The 20,219-nt window shown below is 46.7% G+C and overlaps 1 protein-coding gene and 1 long non-coding RNA gene across 5 annotated transcripts in view; one reads left to right on the forward strand and one right to left on the reverse strand.

Moving 5' to 3' along the window:
• Window positions 1-833: 833 nt before the first annotated feature.
• TTPAL (alpha tocopherol transfer protein like) lies at window positions 834-18,183 on the reverse strand. 3 transcript variants are annotated; one of them, XM_082430322.1, is made up of 5 exons: window positions 18,053-18,182; window positions 12,007-12,466; window positions 8,696-8,889; window positions 7,421-7,531; window positions 834-5,544 (listed from the first exon to the last, which is right to left on the reverse strand). In XM_082430322.1, exons 2-5 carry the CDS (start codon window positions 12,449-12,451, stop codon window positions 5,266-5,268), a joined length of 1,029 nt encoding a protein of 342 aa, XP_082286448.1. In that variant the 5' UTR covers window positions 12,452-12,466; window positions 18,053-18,182; the 3' UTR covers window positions 834-5,265. The 3 variants fall into 3 exon arrangements, with proteins under 3 accessions (XP_082286448.1, XP_082286449.1, XP_082286450.1); XM_082430323.1 differs by lacking the exon at window positions 18,053-18,182 and adding an exon at window positions 17,791-18,004; XM_082430324.1 differs by lacking the exon at window positions 7,421-7,531 and having other exon boundaries at window positions 18,053-18,183.
• Window positions 18,184-18,219: 36 nt separating this feature from the next.
• Window positions 18,220-20,219, forward strand: part of LOC309645385 — a 43,460-nt gene continuing 41,460 nt past the window's right edge. The window contains exon 1 of one of the 2 annotated variants that reach the window (XR_014254851.1): window positions 18,220-18,579. This is a non-coding gene — a long non-coding RNA (uncharacterized lncRNA). The remainder of the gene's footprint in view (window positions 18,580-20,219) is intronic. The other variant, XR_014254852.1, reaches the window with a different exon arrangement.

The raw sequence follows: 20,219 nt of genomic DNA on the forward strand, positions 1-20,219 counted from the left end.
CTAGCTTCTGTCTCCTCTGGGGAGATGAATAGGGGGCAGAGAAAAAGCCATTAGCTTAGAGAAACAGCTAAGCAGCATGGGACCAGAGATGATGAAGCCACACCCTAGTCACCCCTCAAGGAATTTGGGTTTACTTACAGATGCTTCCAGAATAAAATGTTCAGTTACAACTTGGGTCTCAGAGGTTAAGAACTTGCTTTATATTTTCTAAGAAGCCAGAAAACAAGCCAGTTTTTACACTGACACTTTCTCACTACGAAATACCTCCCTTCTTTCTGTGGTCTGTCTGTGGGCTAACTGCACAGCCTGGCTCCAGCCATCAGGAGGAAATCGTGGGCTGCAGTCAGACCGCCTGACCTTGAATCCCAACGCTACTTAACTAGCTGTGTGTCCTTGGGCAAGCTAGCTTAACTTTTCTGTGCCTCACTTTCCCCACAGGGGCAATAATACTATTTCATTAAGGGTGCTTGTAAATGAGATTTTGTATGTGAAGCGCTTAACACGATGGATGCCCAGCCCACACTCAGGAATCATTAGCTGTCAGGGTTCAAGGCCAGTCTGGGAAGCATACCTGGGCCTTGTGAAATGAAAAGTTTGTGTATCTATCACTGTGGGCATCTAGCTCCACCTCCTTTCTTCACATTGGTGCCTTCTCACTGCACATGATCTTCAGAGGCAGCCAGCCCACGGTCTAGAGAATGCACGTGCTGCCACAGCGCCCCTGCCGGCCTCCCCAGGAAAGAGGCTCTGCCCAGGCCACCGTGTACCGTGAATAATAAACCCTCAGAGCCTTTACCCAAACTGCCATTGTCACAAAAGAACCCCACACACACTCAACCTTACAGAGATTTTTATTTAAGACCCAGTCATGCATACTAAAATTACATGTTTTCACCATTTTGACTTAGAAAATGCACTAGAAAAATAAACTTTTGATCAAAACAAACACTGAAGTAGATGAATCCACCACCATGTGTCCCTATACTTGAAGCCAAACTGAATTTCAGTTTGAAGCGAGGAATGCGACCAGTGGCCGAAATGGTGCCCCAATCTGGTCACAAAATTAGTCCACCTCTCACCCCTTCAGAGTGGTGTCAGAGGCTCTTGGCCCCAAAGAATTTTCAAGTATTTCACTTGTAACAGGTTCCCACCTGATATGCCAAGAGGCCGAGGCATATCCACAAGAATCCCAATGGCAGCTACTTAACTGCCCAACTAAACATGGCGCCCTGTGAAATGAAAGGAAAAGCAGCTACTTGGCAAAGAGGAAAAAGGTCACTAGCATCTCCATCCACAAATCACTCTGGGCCTTCCCATGGAGCAAGCTCTATAAAGGAAGAATATTTGACTCTGATGTTGTTTAATACTTGTATTTCAAGCAAACCATTTCTGAGTCAGGAGAGCAGAAGGGAATTTACTTGAGATTAACAAAATTCACAGATCCCAACACTGAAAAGGATGACCAGAACTGACATCTTTCCTGAACAGTCGATATGTTTCCGTTTGCTATCTCCACACCTCTCATGCCATGGGACAGCCATACTTAACATCATTACCTTAGCGAACATTTTACTTCCTAAATGAAAGAAGAGGTTTCAAAGGAATACCTTAAAATGCGGTGCTACCCAAATGAAAAAGCAATCCCGTGACTGATCTGAGAATCAGATGGCATTTAAAGCAGAGGCCCACCCAGGAAAAATTCTGAAAGGCTCAATATCTCATAGGAATTCAGGGAAAATCTCTCTTATTACCCTGACTCTATTTCTGGCAAAAATGTAGTATCTTGTGAACTGAAGTGTTTGTAAACCTCTAAGGACAGGCGGCTCCTTGTGAAAGCGGGATGAAGTACTAGGGAGCTGAAGCCACCTTTCCCAAGAGCAAATAAGAAACTCAAGATGGGAAGCCAGGGTTGCACTTACGGCTATTTCTGTAGATTTCTTCCAGTCTCTGGCTGTGAAGGTAGAACAGGATTCCAGGAAGAGGCACAATTTTCCAGAATTCTGTGTAGAAGAGAGGAAGAACATGCCCCCCACCCCCCACCCCAAATTTCTCAAGCTTACAGATTCATTTGGAAGCTTTAGGTGTCAGTTCATTCAGACCTAAATTTCCTAAAGAATCACCCAGATGCGGAGAAAAAAAGAACAAAGCCTCTTATGCCAGGAACAGAGGGTTCAGAGCTCCGAATATAGACCCCCTTTATCGTATGATGATTCAGGGATGTTTGGTGGCTGATCTGAGGCCACGTGGCAAAGTAAAGCTGGAACTCGGATCTCCTGGTTTACTATTCCTTTCCCTTTCCTACGCCATGCTACCTGGAATTGCGGGAAAAGTTCATTTTCAGGTGTTTGCGAAATGGATCAGAACTTTTCCCTGAAGGAAAACACCCGCATTTCTCCAGGTATTCAACTACCTGCTCCATCACTGTGCCCTCGCTGCCGAGTGAAGCGCCCAGGGTGCTCCTGTGGTCGTCCCCCTGCCCTGCCTGGGGCAACTTCACACACATGCCTGGTGAAGCCGTGCGGAGACCGCTGTGTTCTCCACCCAGGGAGGTCCTGGTTTCACAGCTTGGTTCAAACCTCCTGAGGTGCCAAAGCCATTTGATCTCTCTGGAGCCAACATAAAACACAACAGCTCCAGAAGGTAGATAACCCTTGGCTCTGACTCCTTTCAGAAGCTGAATGAAACAGCTCCTTGATCCAACTGGGAAGGCCTGGGAAAAGGGCAACATCCTTCCTGGTCTTTGAGAAATTTCTCTAGGTGAGCTTGGTCATCCCTGTGTTAAGACATGTAGACAAAGGCAATTGGCCAGCAATGCAATGCACAGTTTAAACTTTGGAAACTTGAACGATTCATGTCTAACCTTTTTGTTTTGTTTTTTAATCACTCTGTCCTCTTTGGGACCTAAGAAAGCCTCTAACCAACTCTCCCATCCAGGCAGTTGAGTTCTGAACCCTCTACTATAGCCATCCCACTTGTCCTATTTAGACCTTTCCAGCAATGCTGGTCACACTATCATTGTCAGATGGGACTAGAGGCAGCCAGGGGTATGCATTTTGACACTTCCCGCCCAGCCAGGTCCCTAGAACATCCAGGGTTAGCATCTATGGTGAAAAGAATTCTCCCTAGAATTGGCACTAATGAGGTAAGTCATTTCCACCAACAACTTCTCCAGACATTTTAAAAAGTGCTAGAGAGATGAACAGCTTATTAACACCTGACTGGCCTTTGAATTTCAGAGGACTGTTCTAATCCTAACTGAGCCATCCACCTTGCCTGCTGCTCTAACAAATGCACGGAGAAGGTACACACACAACGCGTGGTACTTGTCACTTTTTTTTTTTTTGGTCACACCACGCAGCATATGGGATCTTAGTTCCCCGACCAGGGATCAAACCAGCGCCCCCTGCACTGGAAGCGCGGAGTCTTAACCACTGGGCCGCCAGGGAAGGGGAAGTCCCACTTGTCACTTTTTAACACCACCATTTGCATGGAATGAATATGAAGGGAAATAGGTCAAAAGCCTTCAGATGAACCACTTAATTTGATGCGTGGGCTAAGGCTAAATTCTTGACAGAAAGGGTCTAAAGTGCTGAAATGCAGAACTAACATTCAGTCTGGCCGAACGCGCAAGAGAGAAACTCAAGTGGGCTGGGGTGGCAGGGGTGAGGGTGGAGGTCCCAGAATAACTTGCCCTTGCGTTCATTTCCAGAAGCCAAAATCTAAGAATCCCAAGGAAGTTAACCATTCACCATTGCCAGGTTTAAAATATACCCCCGAGTCTCAGGAATGGAAGGAATTCATCCAAGATTCTGGGCATCTCACCTGCCCTCACAAAGGCCATCCTTTTCAAGTTTAACCCTCACCATGAAAAGAAAATGGGGATTGCTCAGTCCACTGTTTCTTTAAAGGCAGGGCCAAAAATGACGCATCCCTCTTGGAAAGGCCCAGGCGTACTACAAAAAAACAGGATCCAACCACTGGTATCTACAGAGTCCTCTTTCTAGGCAGAAAACCGACGCCTAACGTTCAATCAATCACTAAACCAAATCCCAGAACCTCGGTAGTAGCCAAAAGGGCCCTCGGGATCACTTCATTCAGCCTCATTTTACAGGTGAGAAAGCTGAGGCCCAGGTCTCTTAATTCTTAGGCCAGAATTCTTTTATTTTATTTTTTTAAATAAATTTATTTACTTATTTATTTTTGGCTGCACTGGGTCTTCGTTGCTGCACGCGGGCTTTCTCTAGTTGCGGCGAGCAGGGGCTACTCTTCTTTGCGGTGCGCGGCTTCTCATTGCGGTGGCTTCTCTTGTTGCAGAGCACGGGCTCTAGGCACGCAGGCTTCAGTAGTTGTGGCATGCAGGCTCAGTAGCTGTGGCTCGCAGGCTCTTGAGCGCAGGCTCAGTAGCTGTGGCGCACGGGCTTAGTTGCTCCACGGCATGTGGGATCTTCCCGGACCAGGGCTCGAACCCGTGTCCCCTGCATTGGCAGGCGGATTCTTAACCACTGCGCCACCAGGGAAGCTCCCAGAATTCTTTTAGCTACACAGGCCTGGCATCCAGTCTTTCAGGTTGAGTAAAATCACGTACATTTAGGATCACGTATGATTCCATTAAGAACCAGGCCTAAGGCTTTATGGGTTTGGGAAAACTTTAAGTTTCTATTGCAAGATTCAACCCACGAATCCCAGAGGTACGTGAGGTCCCTGGCTCCCGAATTTGATCAGGAGGTGCTGCTTCTGTCTGGGTGCTTGCATGATTCAGTGAAGGTGCTTTCCAGACCCAGTGATGGACTAACAAAGTTTCTTGATGAGCACAGAGGTCTGCAGTTAGGGTTCATGTGAAGAACACAAACTCCCACTGTCTCACGTGTGGCCCCTTTGCAGCCTCGGTCAAACTGTTTCATAGGTGGGTGCTGACTGGCCAATCAGGTTGTTTTCTCTTGGAACGTGGGATCAAAGTTGACTTTGGTCCTGATTTTTCTTGCTTTGAGCTGTGTCAAAACCAGATACGGCTTCAGATGAAGGGCTGCACACTGGGATTCCAAACGTTTGGAATCGCTGGGGGAGCTTTCTCCATGTCTTCCATAGGAGTCATTCAAGTAACCAAAGCCTCAGCCCGCGGCGTACCTCAGAGCCCTACAGGCTTTTCCTCCGCGCTGCAGTTCCGTTCCAAGGAGCAAGACGATCCATGGCACCTCAAATTCTCCTTGGCCCTCTCCAAAGAAAGAAGAAAAGGTTTTAAAGGTGGTGACGTTCACAGGGGACTGGCTAGTAGCAGGAGTACAGCTGTGATTTCACAGCCCACATGGAGTCATCACACGGCGCCTCCGAGCTCAGCCCCTCGGGCGGCAAGGCCTGGCCCAGGATGCTGTCGCAGGGAGGGCCAGGTTGGCAGAACTCCCTCACAAAGTCCTCCTCCGAGGCCAGCAGCGCCGCGTTCCACGCGGTGATGTCCAGCTCCCCGGCCGTGCCCCCGTACTCCTTGGGGAGGATGTTTCTTGGAAGGTTTGAATGGAGCGAGTTCAGGTCAGACCCATGAAGGAAAAACTACAGGGGATGAAAGGAAAGCACACATGTCCTTAGGTTAATCAGTAACTCAGGAGGTGCTCAAACAAATACCTGTTGAATGAATAAAGGAATAGTTGATGCCAACTCTACCCAGTTCCTCGAAAAGCTTGAGGATCCTTAATCCTCTTTTCCTTATACCCCGTATCCTGTAGGCTGGTAAGGGGTATAAGGAAATGCATCCGGAATTCTAGCCCTTCCCTGCCACCCTAATGGTACCAGGCCACCATCCCTTCTTACCTGGATTCCTACAACAGCTTCCTCACTCGTCTCTGTGTTCACATCCTTGTCCCACCACAATCTAAGCACTTTACAACATGCGTTGGATCAAGTCACTCCTCTAATATGTACAAGCTTCTCGTGCTCCCACGTCACGCATACTAAAAGCCGGAGTCCCTATGATGGCCTACACGACCTGGCCCCCGTTACCCCTCTGCCTCCCACTCCTACCATTTGCCCCTGCTGCTCTCCCAGGCCACTCCCACCTCAGGGTCCCCCAGATCACTGTGAGGTTCACTCCCTCATTGCTTTCAAGTCTTTGCTCAAATGCCAGCTTCTCAGTGACACCACTTCTAACTACCCCATTGAATACTACAACCCATTCCCCGCTTCCAGCACCCGCGGTCCCCGTTCTCTGCTTTATTTTTCTCCATAGCACTTAGCACATCCTTATCCTACATAACATATGTAATCCACTGTCTGTGTCTCTTTCTAGAATGAGAGGGATTTTGGGGGCAGAGATTTTGGTCTGTTTTATTCATGGAGAACATACTTGCACAGAGTAGCTGATCAAAAAATATTTTTGAGTGAATGAACGAACATACGAAGGACTAAGTGAACAAGATGGTGGGCTACCAGTAAGGTCATTTTACAGATGTAAAAGACCTCTTCCAAAGGCTGCTTTGGTAAAAGCAGGTTCCAAATGGGAGCTCCGGGAACCAACATGGGTTCAAACCCAGGTAGGGAGGCCACTAAATCAGAGGTTCTCAAACCTAACCATGTATCAGAATCACCTAAGGAGATTTTAAAAGCATAGATTCCTGGGCTCCACCCCCAAACTGATGAGTTAAAATCTTCAGGGAAAGGGCCTGGGAATCTGGATCTGGATTTTAAGTTCCCTCACTTACACACTTGAGATTCTCTATATGTTTCCTCTTTGAAAAAGAGAACAAAATTCAAGAATATTTGAGTGACCAGAACCATGTTCCCAGGCCTAGGAAAGAAGGAGAAAAATACCACCCACCACATTTCAATCGTGATCCTGGGAAAAGTTAAAAGAGAAGTGGCTCTTCAGGGTCAGAGAGGAAGACTGTCTTTGAAAGTGACATCTATCCTTTCTTAAATAAGAATTAAACTAAAAACTCACAGATCTCATAAACCTTGAATTACTCCACAAACTACAAGCAAGACCACAAATTAGGTAAGTGGAAAGGCTTAAATAGCATTTTTAAACCCCAAGGAGTTGTAGTAAGAAATTGCCATGACTCTTTTTAACTACCTGCCCGGTGACTACCCTTTGCCATGTCCTCTTACACATAAAACACAATGTTGGTTCACAGTGCCCAGGCCAGGATATTAAAAAGTCTAAATGATCACAGAGCAGGGACGTTCCTACGATAACAATCCTGGTTCTGCTCTCTCCACTGGCAAATATTATATTCTTATTAATTTCATCTCCCCCTCACAGAAAGGAGTGTTCATTTATTTTATCTGTAACCTTGCACTTTCCAAATTAGTAGTCCCAGGGCAAGAATAATACGCTAAGTTTACTGTCATCACAATAAATTTATAGATGTCACAAAAAAGGCAGCATTAAAAAAAAATTAAAGTATCTTAAGTCGACAGGATTATCACTTACTCTGTTTGCTATTTTCTCCTTCAGAAACGGTTTTATGATGGCAAAAATGCCTTTAAATATTCGAGGTTCATTCACTACATGGACTGCTTTTATCCGAATGGGGAAACCATCCTGTGAGGGAAGGGAAGGGGGTGTTAGAACCTGTGGAGCATCTGGAAACTGTCCATTACCACAGCCTGGGAACTTTTTTTTGTCCCCCAGATCATCATACAGGACTAGAAAACCACTGATCCAAATGCATTATCCTTACACCTGAATCGCACAATACTTGGCAGAAGCAAAGAAGAGTGGAAGCTAAGGAAAGCCAAAGTATTGTCTCAAAGCCAGGATTCACATTTCTGATAATGACCAGAGGTGACATTTAAATGCTTAAACAATCAACCTGGTGTGCAGTAGTGGCTCAAACACACCACTGAGGAGAATCGTGGTGTCACTGGTCCTCCAGAGCTCATGGGAGACAGAACCCCACGGGCTGGGTCAGAACAAAGCTCCAACCTGCCAGAGCTGGGAGGCGCAGGCCAGGCTACATCCTGAAGGTCTCGGTTTCCTTTCAACAAGGAAAGATAATTCTTGCCTTGTCTATCTCAGAGGATTCCTTGAAGGACTGAATGGGTTATAAAGACTGTAAGTGTGCTTTGCAGCAACGAGGATATACTGCACAGCACAGGGAATTACAGCCATTATTTTGTAATAACTTTTAATGGAGTATAATCTATAAAAATACTGAATCATTATGCTGTACACCTTTAACATAATATTGTAAATCAACTATACTTCAATTTTAAAAACAAGTGCTTTGCATGTGCAAACCATCTCACACAATACTGGTGTGTAAGGAACTTTATGGTTCCCAGAGACTTGAGTTCTGAAACACAGAACATGAGGTGTGAAAGCATCTGACCAAAACAGCCCAACAGGGCTCCCCCTGTCCAGGTCCCACAGAAAGGAGAGGTTCCATCACTTTGGCAGAAACCTTCTCAGTTTCGTTTGTTGGGAATTTCTCTGCCTTCTGGAGCAAAAAAAAAAAAGCAGAAAGCATTTCTCTGTTTTTTGGACTCTTGTCCTAAAGCTGATCTTGCCCAGAAACTACTGGAGACCCTGATGAGAATGAGTGGTGAATTGGACTTTTACATTTCTTCCCATAATGCTTTTCTAGTGTTCTGACTGTGGAGAGGAGGTGGGGTTTGTGTATCAGGTGGAATTAGAGGTAAGTGGACAGGGCCCTGGGGAAACCAAACAGCCACAGGACAGGCACACGACACACAGGGGCCATACCTGAAGGATGCCAATCACCTTTTTGGCTATAAAAGGGCCAAAATGAGATGCCTTTGATAAGCTCACTCCTTTGTAGTCTGCAAGAATTACAATTCCATTCACCTGGGTTTCTTCAGACTGAATGAGTTTTTCTAATGTCAGGTATATGGCTCGGATGTTTTCGGTAATTGGATAGTTGCTCGGGATCCATCTGTCTAAGGTCATAAGAGATGGACAGTATGTTACAGAAATGAACACAAACAAGTAATTAGACAGGCTATGATTTATCTCCTTCCTGAAACTATTGTTTAAAAATGGAAAAGACAGAATTCTACTGGCATGGCTATTTAGATCTCTAAGTGGTAGCTGGTGTTTCTTAACTCCAAACATAGCAGCACATTCTGAAATGGAAATGCAATTGAGTGGTGAAGATGAAATCGTGAGTTCTGAAGTCAGACACATGCAGGGGTTTGAATCTTACTAGTTGTGTGACCTTGGGCAAGTTACCTTCTCACCATGGGCCTACATATTATCCCATACATAGAATGGGATAACAATACTTGCTTCATGGACATCTGTACCTTCTGCCATCACAAGTCCCCTTATCTTCATGAGACCACCCTGATTTTCCTTGGGGAACTACCCCTTCCCATGGTAGCCATACAATTTGGGTAAACGGACTTCACTCCTGGGTCCAGAGGTGGGCTTGGCCGATACGGGTATTATAACCTCCTGGCCACAAGCATGTGATCCAAGCCCGGTCAAGCAGAACCATGGGGACTCAATTCTGGGACCTTGGCCCTTTGGAAACAGAAGATCTCTCTTCTTTCTCGTAGTGGTGAGGCTGGGAGCCTGAGACCCAGGGACCCCATGAGGTAAGAGCTGGTCTGAGAATGAAGCCCAGACTGAGGACAGCAGAGGTGGAGATGGCCTTCCAATGCTGTAGTCTGCGCAAATCCCCCTTTCCAGGCTGGATGCTCCTTTAATGTTCCCCATACGATCGAGGAGTCTTTCTCTCTTTGGGGAAAAGACGAAAATGACAATTTTTGAGTGTTAAACACTATTCTCAAGAAAATCCCACCAACATCTCGGTGTCTCTTTCTTAGGAAGATGAAGCTCCACAGGGGGACTTCCCTGGTGGCGCAATGGTTAAGACGCTGTGCTCCCAATGCAGGGGGCCCGGGTTCGATCCTTTGTCAGGGAACTAGATCCCACATGCATGCCGCAACTAAGAGTTCACATGCCACAACTAAGACCCAGCGCAACCAAATAAATAAATAAATAAATATGAAAAGAAGAAAAAAACTCCACAGGATTGCCACCAATGGGATTTGTGATATGTGCAAAATTCCTATGAAAAAACCTTTGTCCAAAAATTATGCCAGCTTGTTGTTTGATGTTGCTGCCAATTGAACCTGCTTCTTTCTACATAACTGGCTGTCATCCTTTTCAATCACAATATGTCTCAAAACAGCTTATAAAAAGGCAAAGCCAATACCTAGTTAAGAACAAAATCTGTATCTGCCTCCTGCTAAAATATTGAGTCGGTGGGGAGGGATCCAGATCTGCTGCAAACATATGGGGAAAAAAATCCATCACACGAGCAAAGGGCTCAAACCACACAAGCAAAGAGGCGAAACCAGTGTGGTAATATCCGACTGTTTTGTAATATTCGTGTGAGTTGAGCACAGAGGAGGAGCAGAAAGTCTCGCTGACTGGTTTCTAGGTTTCTTGGTGCCCTGACATCTCCACCGCATTGCTTATTTTAAAATGAACACCCCTAATTTTGGAAAGCACCTAAAACAGCAGGTAAAGCAGTTAACACTGTGCCTGGTACACAGTAAAGGCTCAAGAGAATGTGGTTTAGTCTCCCAAGAGGGTTTGGTAAATGACTAAAGGAAATGGTAATGTGGGGCCTGCAGGCAGAGGGAGGTGCCCTGCCGCTTCCACTCCCCATCAGCTTCCAGAGGCGTTTGTATGCATGAGCAGAAAGGGCAGTCAGCAGGTTCTCATTTTCCCAGCGTGGTTGGGAAGAAGAACACAGCAATCGTACTTTCACATTTTTTTTTTCAGTTCTGCTCTGATGGAAAATGTTGAGGTTGGGGGTAGAGTGGAGAGCTCTCCTGAGTTTATAATGCATTTGGTGTCAGGGAAGAGAAGAGGACGAAGAATCAGAAGGCTTGAATTCTAGGACCCCTCGGTCATTGTGTCAACCAAAAAAATGTTCCCACTCATTTCTAAATGCTTTTGGGCGGCGGGGGGTGGGGGGTGGGGTGGGGGAGTCGGGGGGGTGGGGAGGTGCCTCCATTGAAAACTACTGTGCCAAAGAAATGTCAGGTGTCCCGATTACCATCATGCAGTGCTGAGATCTAAAAGTGAATCTAAAGTGAATACTTTCAAGGGCTTAACAAAGCAGAGGGAGGGGGGAGAGGTCAGAGGAGGCACGTGGTAGGCAGATATCTTTCCAGTAGTCTGCCCAGCCCAGACCCTTTCACTGATATCTGTACCTCACGTGCTCACTAAGGAGTGAAATGGTGGGAGCTGGGCGGGGCGTCCTGGCAGCCCCGCTTGTATGCGATGACCAGGGTCGCTTTCTCAGCCCACCAGATTCCCAACCCTAGAAATCTGGAATTTGCATTGAAAGAACTTAGTTGGGTGGCCAGGTAAACCTGGGAGCTGAGGGGTGTACCGAGGGAGCAGAAGCCAGTCCACGGACAGAAGTGTGAAGAAGATGTGCAAAGGGCAGCAGAGATGTGGTCCAGAGAGACACACAGACTGACAGACAGAAGCAGAGACAGGGAGAATGGCGGTCTCAGTTCCTAATGGCTTAGTTCCTGATGGGGGAACGAACTGGATTCTGGGTCTTGGCTCCTGGACCCGGCAAGAGCCGTGTTCCTTCAGATCTCTGGTGCTGTGTTCCCATCTCCTTAGACTAAATCCTCCCTTTTGTCTTAAGCCTGTAGAGCAGGGTTTTGTTCTCTTGCCATCAAAAGAGGCTTGACTGGGACTTCCCTGCTGGCTCAGTGGATAAGACTCCATGCTCCCAATGCAGGGGGCCTGGGTTCGATCCCTGGTCAGGGAACTAGATCCCACGTGCATGATGCAAATAGGAGTTTGCATGCCACAACTAAGGAGCCCGCACTGCAACTATGACCTGGTGCAACCAAATAAATAAATATATATGTGTGTGTTTATTTATTTACATATATATATATAAAAGAGCCCTGACTAAGGCAAGGAGGGGACAAAAGGGAATAAGATAGAGAGAGTGCTGAGCAGACGCATCACAAGCTGTACCCACGCCCCGCCCCCAGAGACGGTGAGGGTGGTACCTGGACGGAGGCAGAGGATGTGGCAGCCCCTGGGGTCGGTGTGGGGCAGTACAGTGAGGAATCCGGAAGCCAGGACCTCTTTCAAGGCCGAGGGCCGCAGGTTGTTGAAGACTTCGGGCCAGCTTCTCCGGCAGCTGTGGTAGTTGATCAGGAGCTGGAGGGCCCGGTCATAGTCAAACTTGCGGGCTCGAAGGAAGCGCAGCAGGAAGGCGTCCTCGAGGGAGGTGCTCAGGTTCGGGCACTCCTTGCGCACCATGTCTCGGAGGGCCTGGACATCGCGGAGCCTCCATTCTGGCTTCTCCTGCAGCTCCTCCCTGGCTTTGGCCACCAGGTCCTCGGTCAGCGAGCACACATAGCCGGCGGGTGCGGGGGGCGGCGGCAGCTCACTTTCCGAAAGTGAGGCCGCGGAAGGGCTGGTTCTCAGAGAGTCACTTTCTTCTGACATTAGCTCCCAGGATCCCTGCAAAAAGAGAAGCCCTGCGTGATGTGGAGAAAGCCCAGCACTGCTCATTCCAAATCAGAGAGCAGCACGAGGGAGGGGGGCAGAGACGTTTTTTGTCAAGCCAAGAACCTCAGAGCAGTGGTTCTTGACGGGAGGGGTATCTGAACCACGTGCCCAAGCCCAACCCCAGACGGCATGCAGGAAGAATCTCTGAAGAGGCACCCAGGCAGCTAGAGCAGGAGGCACACACCCCTCATCAAACACACTGGCCTTGCTCAAGGAGGTATGAACAGGTGCTCAACCTTACTTGTAATTAAAGACATGCAAACTAAAACACCTCTGAAATTCAGATTAGCAAAAATGCAAAACAGGTACTCTGATATGCTTGCTGTTGGTGGGAGTTTGTCAATATCTATATCTATAAAGATTTCAAACCACATACCCTTACAAGTATCATATGATATCACTTGTATGTGGAATCTAAAAAAGTGATACAGATGAACTTATTTACAAAACAGAAATAGACTCACAGACAGAAAACAAACTTATGGTTACTAAAGGGGGAAGAGGGGGAGGGATAAATCAGGAATTTGGGATTAACAGATACACACTACTGTTTATAATATAGATAAACAACAAGGACCTACACAGGGAACTATATTCAGTATCTTATAATACCCTGTAATGGAAAACAATCTGAAAAAGAATAGATATATATGTATAACTGAATCACTTTGCTGTAAACCTGAAACATTGTAAATCAACTATACTTCAGTTAAAAAAAAAACAAAAAACAACACATACCCTTTGGCCCAGCATTCCATTTCTAGGACACGTACTTGTATGTGTGTGCAAAATATGCACACCAGGATGATCGCTACAAGTATTGATTATAATGGCAAAAGACTGGAAACACTACCTACATCACCCAGTTGGAGACTGGTTAAATAATATTACCATATGAGTGGAATACCATTCAGTCGTGAAAAGGAATTAGGCAGATCTTTATGAATTGACACGTTAAGGAAAAAGAAAGCAGTTGCAGAAAAGTGTGAAAAAAAGACCTGCATTTAAAGGAAACCATAAACAAGACGAAAAGACAACCCTCAGAATGGAAGAAAGTATTTGCAAATGAAGCAATGGACAAGGGATTAATCTCCAAAATATACAGACAGCTCATGCAGCTCAATATCAAAAGAACAAACAACCCAATCAAAAAATGGGCAGAAGACTTAAATAGACATTTCTCCAAAGTAGACATACAGATGGCAAAGAGGCACATGAGAAAATGCTCAACATCACTAATTATTAGAGAAATGCAAATCAAAACTACAATGAAGTATCACCTCATACCAGTCAGAATGGCCATCATCAAAAAATCTACAAAAAACAATAAATGCTGGAGAGGGTGTAGAGAAAAGGGAACCCTCTTGCACTGTTGGTGGCAATGTAAATTGATACAGCCACTATGGAGAACAGTATGGAGGTTCCTTAAAAAACCTAAAAATAGAATTACCATATGACCCAGCAATCCCACTGTTGGGTACATACCCTGAGAAAACCATAATTCAAAAAGACACCTGCACCCCAATGTTCATTGCAGCATTACTTACAACAGCCAGGTCATGGAAGCAACCTAAATGCCCATCGACAAATGAATGGATAAAGGAGATATGGTAAATATATACAATGGAATATTACTCAGCCATAAAAAGGAACAAAATTGGGTCGTTTATAGAGACGTGGATGGACCTAGAGACTGTCATACAGAGAGAAGTCAGAAAGAGAAAAACAAATATCGTATATTAATGCATATATGTGGAATCTAGAAAAATGGCACAGATGAACCTGTCTGCTAGGCAGAAATAGAGACACAGACATAGAGAACAAACATATGGACACCAAGGGGGGAAAGTGGGGGGTGGGATGAATTGGAATATTGGGATTGACATATATACACTAATATGCATAAAATAGATAACTAATGAGAACCTGCTGTATAGCACAGGGAACTCTACTCAATGCTCTGTGGTGACCTAAATGGGAAGGAAATCCAGAAAAGAGGGGATATATGTATACATATAGCTGATTCACTTCACTGTACAGCAGAAACTAACACAACATTGTAAAGCAACTATATCCCAATTAAAAAAAAAAAAGACTTGCATTTACATTTTTTTTTTTTTAATTTATTTATTTATTTATTTATGGCTTCGTTGGGTCTTTGTTGCTGCATGCGGGGGCTACTCTTTGTTGTGGTGCGCGGGCTTCTCATTGCGGTGGCTTCTCTTGTTGCAGAGCGCGGGCTCTAGGTGCGTGGGCTTCAGTAGCTGTGGCCACGGGATTAGTTGCTCCGCGGCATGTGGGATCTTCCCGGACCAGGGCTCGAACCCGTGTCCCCTACATTGGCAGGCGGATTCTTAACCACTGCGCCACCAGGGAAGTCCCAACATTTTAAAAATATATGCATCTATACTTGTGAATGCACCTAAAATTTCTGGAAGGAAGTACAAGAAAACTGTTAACCGTGGTTCCCTCTAGGGAACAGAACTAGACACTGGCCATTTAAGGAGAGAGAAAGAGGCTCTTTACTGTACTGTTAAATTTTTTACCATATCCACACATGGCTTATCATGGTGGCTGTGAAACTGACCAGATCTCCTGTCGGGGTGAAGCATAACTGATGGGTGTCCCCAGCTGCTGTCTCTCTGGATCCACCATCCAGTGGATGCACACTTTCCACAGAGTGTCCCTGGCCAATGACTGAGCGAAACGTAGGACTCCTTGAACAGGCAACTTTATCTCAAGGACTCCCTAACAGCTTGGCCGAATCTTTTGTGGAACCACACTGCAGTCCAAGACTTCCTGCCCAAACCTCCTGCACAGGGACTGGCCTCAAAACGCTATCGGAAGCTCTCCCTGATTTCTCCAGTTCCCCTCCCTTTTACGTGTTGCTGCCATTAAACTTCTTGCATGTCTAATCTCATCCTAGTGTCTGCTTCTTGGAAGATCTGAACTAACGCACCTATTAAGTGAAAAAACAAAACATACAAAACAAAGTAACACAGCTGCCTTAGATATTTCAGGAATAAGGTTGCAGCAGGGCTGCCCAGTTCCAAAGCCCAAGCTCTTGCCCATGGGCCGTCACTGGTCCCCCACTCGGAACTCAACAAGGAAGGCAGGAACCACCTTGGGGTCTCTGCACATAGCAGGTCTCCCCCCAGGCCACGGCAGCCACAGTGACCAGGTCACCCCCTCTAAATCTTAGGTCTGCACACTCTGTTCCTGTGTTCTAACCTCCAGCCTCACCCAGCTTCTTTCACTTCCTCCCAAAGGTGGTTTTCTTACCCTCTGCACGTCCTGTTTCCTCTGACTAGCATGCTCATCCTCCGGTGCTTCTGCCCAATACCAATTCACCCTTCGGTCCCCATTACATGCTACTTCATTTACTCAACAAATATTGAGCACTCGGTAGGTACCAGACCCTCGTCCAGGCACCAGGCCCTCGTCCAGGCACTGGGGGCAACTACTAGAAGATAGTAAGTGCTACGGAGAGAAATAAAAGAGGCAAGGGGGTTGCATGTACCTGGGGATAGGACTTGCAATTTTAAGTAAGGTGATCAGGGAAGTCCTCACCCAAGTGACATGTGTGAGAAGATGAAGATGAGGGAGCAAGCCATTCTGGGGGAAGAAAACGTGCAAAGCCTGAGGCAGGACCATGCCTGGCTTTTTCAAGGAACAGGGAGGAGGCCAGTACGGCAAGAGCCAAATGCGCAAGGTGGAGAATATTGCCAGCTGAATTTAGAGAGGAACTGGGGACCCAGTTGGTACTGGGCTTTGTAGGCCAGTAAGAGCTTAGTTACTATGACTTCAGTGGGAGCCAAGGAGGGTTTTGAGTAGACTGACATGATCGGATTTATATTTCAAAAAGATCACTGGGCTATCTTGAGAATGGACTGTAAGAGGATGAGAATAGAGGCAGAGACCATTTAGAGGCTACTGCAATAATCCAGGTGAGGGATGACGGTGCTTAAAGCGGGAAGCCTCCTCTGACTCCAGGCCAGGTTAGGAGCTCCCCTCACCCCTGCAGGAGCTCTTCCGCATAGCGCATCTCTCACTGTTGCAACTGTAGGCAATTTGTGCACAACATCCACATCTGTCTTGTTCATCACCTTAAACCCACCCAGCACTTAACAGGGTGTCAGACACATAGTCTGTGCTCCATAAATATTTGTTCAATGAGTTTAATCTGCTTGGCGGAGGTATGCTGAGTGAGGAATAGATCAACAATCATGGTTCACAGGACCCACCCTGGGCTCTGTTTTCCTGGCAGTCACCAACAGATGCCTGTAATCCCAATCGAGTACTTAGCCAGAAGACAGACTGTAGCATCCACGGACTACAGGCCTAGCCTCAAAGTCCCTCTCCAGCCTGTCTCCCACCTTTACCCCTCTCAATGCACATTAAATGTCAGCCAAAGCAAACTAATGACCCACCATTCTTGAAACACCTCATGCATTTCTGATACCTCTGCCTGTAATTTCCTTGCTTCATTTGTTCTCAACCAGACAACTCATCACCTTCCAAGCCCAGCTTCAATGTCACCTCCTCTATGAAGCCTTCCTTGACTACCCCAGGGTGACTCTCTCCTGTTTTCCACAGCACTGGGTTCCTACTTCTCTTTCAGAAAATGCAGGCCAGTGTCTTGTGTGTTTACCTGAAACTCCTCCAAGCCAGTTTTACCCATCCATTCACTTATCAAAGAATTACTGATCACCTGTGGCAGGCACTGTTCTTACAGGTGCTGGGCACACAACAACGAACAATATAATTCTTTGCCTTATGAAATTTAACTCATAGTGGAATGATGAAAAGAGATAATATGTACTTGAGCATTTTACTATGTATCAAGTACTGTGATAGGCACTTTACATCCATCTCTTGTTTAATCTTCACAATATTTGGTGAGAGCACTAATACTGTTCCTATTTTACAAAGGGGGAAACTGCCCACTAGAATGTAAATTCCATGGGGGCAGACAACTTGCCTGCCGCGTTCACTGCTATCCCCAGTGCCTGGCCCATGATGGTACTCTGTAAATACTAGCGGATGATGTGAGGTTAAGGGCCCAAGGGTACACACCTAGTGAGGCAGAGCAAGGATGTATCTAGCCCCACACTGGGCTCTACGCTGCACCTAGAGCTTCCTGTTTAATCTCCAGGGCCTTGGCAGTATCAAGCACAGAGCAGGACCCAGTCACAGTCTGGTAAATGAACTGATGGGTGGGCATACGGATGGGTGCAAACACCATTTGTTAGGGTCAAGCCGGGAATCTTCCCCACCTGGAGGCTATCATTTTTCAAGCATCACCTTCCTTCCTGTCCTACCCCAAGAAGATGTCAGGAATCACCGTTCCTGGAGCCCCAGAGACCCCACGTCTCGTCGACAGCCTTCCGAGGCCTCCACTTCCGGCTGTCACCCCTTCCCCAGGTGTCCCCATTTCCTGGGGTCTCTCGCTACTCGGATGCCCCACTTCCGGTCGTCCCTCCCTCTCAAGGGTCCCTCTCCCTGGCCCCCGGGGCACACCGGCTCGCGGGCACTCACCGGCCCGGCTACGGGGCGGAGCGCGGGTCAATCGGCGGCGGGAGCCTCGTCCGGCAGCGCGCACAGAACAGACCCGCACTCCCCACCCGGCCGGCCCGGCCGCTCGCGCCGGAAGTGACGTACGCAGAGCGTGGAAGGCGGGGCACCGCCCGCGAGTGCGCATGTGCGACATCTCCTCGAATTGCCTGCTTTCGGTCCCCACCTGGCGGCCAGGACGGCGCAGTGGGACCTGAGCCTGGGAAGAGAGTGGCTGGGAGGCCCAGGGAGCACAACCAGGTTGAGCTGGTATAGATGAGGAAGCTGAGGCCCGGAGAAGGAAGGGAAGAAACTGCCGTTTTCCGAGAACATATTAACTATTTACCTGGTGTTTTACATCCATCATCTCATTAAATCCTCAAATGGAATCCTACTATTTTATGAAAGGGAAACGCAATCAATGAAGTATAGAGTTTCAAACCTAGACCTCGGGATTAGCATTCCAGGATTCTCCCCACCAGAGCTGCCACCAGGACTGGCTGCTCCAAAGGGTAAGATTCCAATTCAGGGGACGTCTGTCTGTCTGTCTTTAGCCAAGTGACTTTGAGCAAGTCCCCCTTCCTCCTTGGGCCTCAGTTTCCTCATGTGTAACATGATTCTTGCTCTGGAATATTGATTCAATAATTGTTTCCTGCTTTGGGGTTCATGAAGTCCTTTTCAGAAAGTGGTGGTTTGAAAAAGGCTTTACTAGCACCCGCCTCCAGTCCATTAAAATCCCCAGCACAACCCCCGCCCCGCCCCGCCCCACCCATATATTTTGTGCAGCTACAACTTTGAGACAATCTTGAGGCCCCTCTTTCAAGCAGAGTAATACTAATGTCTTGGTAAAGACACTAAACCATTTCTAGAGAGAAATTGTGTGGTCCAGGAGGACTCAACAGCCCAAAGGAGTATCCAGGAGATGACCTTAAATAATCTGTTCCTTTCCCTACTCTTGGGGCAAGAGGAGTTGCAGGGAGATGGGAACTGACATAGGTGGGCCAGAAGAACATGGCAGTTTCTGCCAGATGTTAGATGGGCTGGGGGTTAGGGGTGGAGGATCCTGCTCTGGCTCTATCACTTCTAGGATAAAGTACAGAAGACTCAGTTAAATTTGAATTTCATACAAACAATCATTTCTTTTTAAGTATGCAACTTTTGGGATGTACTTATACCAAAAAATTGTTGTCTATCAGAAATTCAAATTTAACTGGGCATCCTGTGGTTCTTTTGGGTTTTTTAATTAAAAAAATTTTTTTGGCCACGCCACGCAGCTTGTGGGATTTTAGTTCCCCAACCAGGGATTGAACTTGGGCCCTCGGCAATGAGAGCACGGAGTCCTAACCACTGGACCACCAGGGAATTCTTGGGCATCCTGTGTTTTTGTTTGATTTTTTTCCTAAATCTATGTATTAATTTCATATTGCTGCTGTAATAAATTATTACAAACTTAGTGGCTTGAAACAACACAAATTTATTTTATAGTTCTGCAGGTCAGAAGTCCAAAGTCAAGGTGCTGGCAAGGATGCATTCTCTCTGGGGACTTAAATGAGGGGGGGGGGGAATGCATTTCCTTGCCTTTTTAGCTTCCAGAGGCCACTTGCATTCCATAAATCATGGTCCCGTCCTCGAATTGCTTTAACCTCTTACTTCTAGTGTCATATCTACTGCTGACTCTGATCTTCCTGCCTCCCTCTTTAAAAATATTTCTTAAAATTGTTTCTTGTGGTAAAAGTATTTAACATGTGATCTACCCTCTTAACCAATTTTTTTTTTATAAATTTATTTATTTATTTTTGGCTGCATTGGGTCTTCGTTGCTGCGCACGGGCTTTCTCTAGTTGTGGCGAGCGGGGGCTGCTCTTCCTTGCAGTGCGCGGGCTTCTCATTGCGGTGGCTTCTCTTGTTGCGGAACACGGGCTCTAGGTGCGCAGGCTTCAGTAGTTGTGGTGCACGGGCTTAGTTGCTCCACGGCATGTGGGATCTTCCCGGACCAGGGATCAAACCCACGTCTCCTGCATTGGCAGGTGGACTCCCAACCACTGCGCCACCAGGGAAGTCCCTTAACCAATTTTTAAGTGTACAGTACGTTATTGTTGACTATAGATATAATGTCTCCCATCTCAAGATCCTTAACCTAATCACATCTGCAA

Source organism: Balaenoptera physalus (assembly GCF_965194825.1).
Source record: "Balaenoptera physalus genome assembly, chromosome: 16".
Lineage (NCBI taxonomy): Eukaryota > Metazoa > Chordata > Mammalia > Artiodactyla > Balaenopteridae > Balaenoptera > Balaenoptera physalus.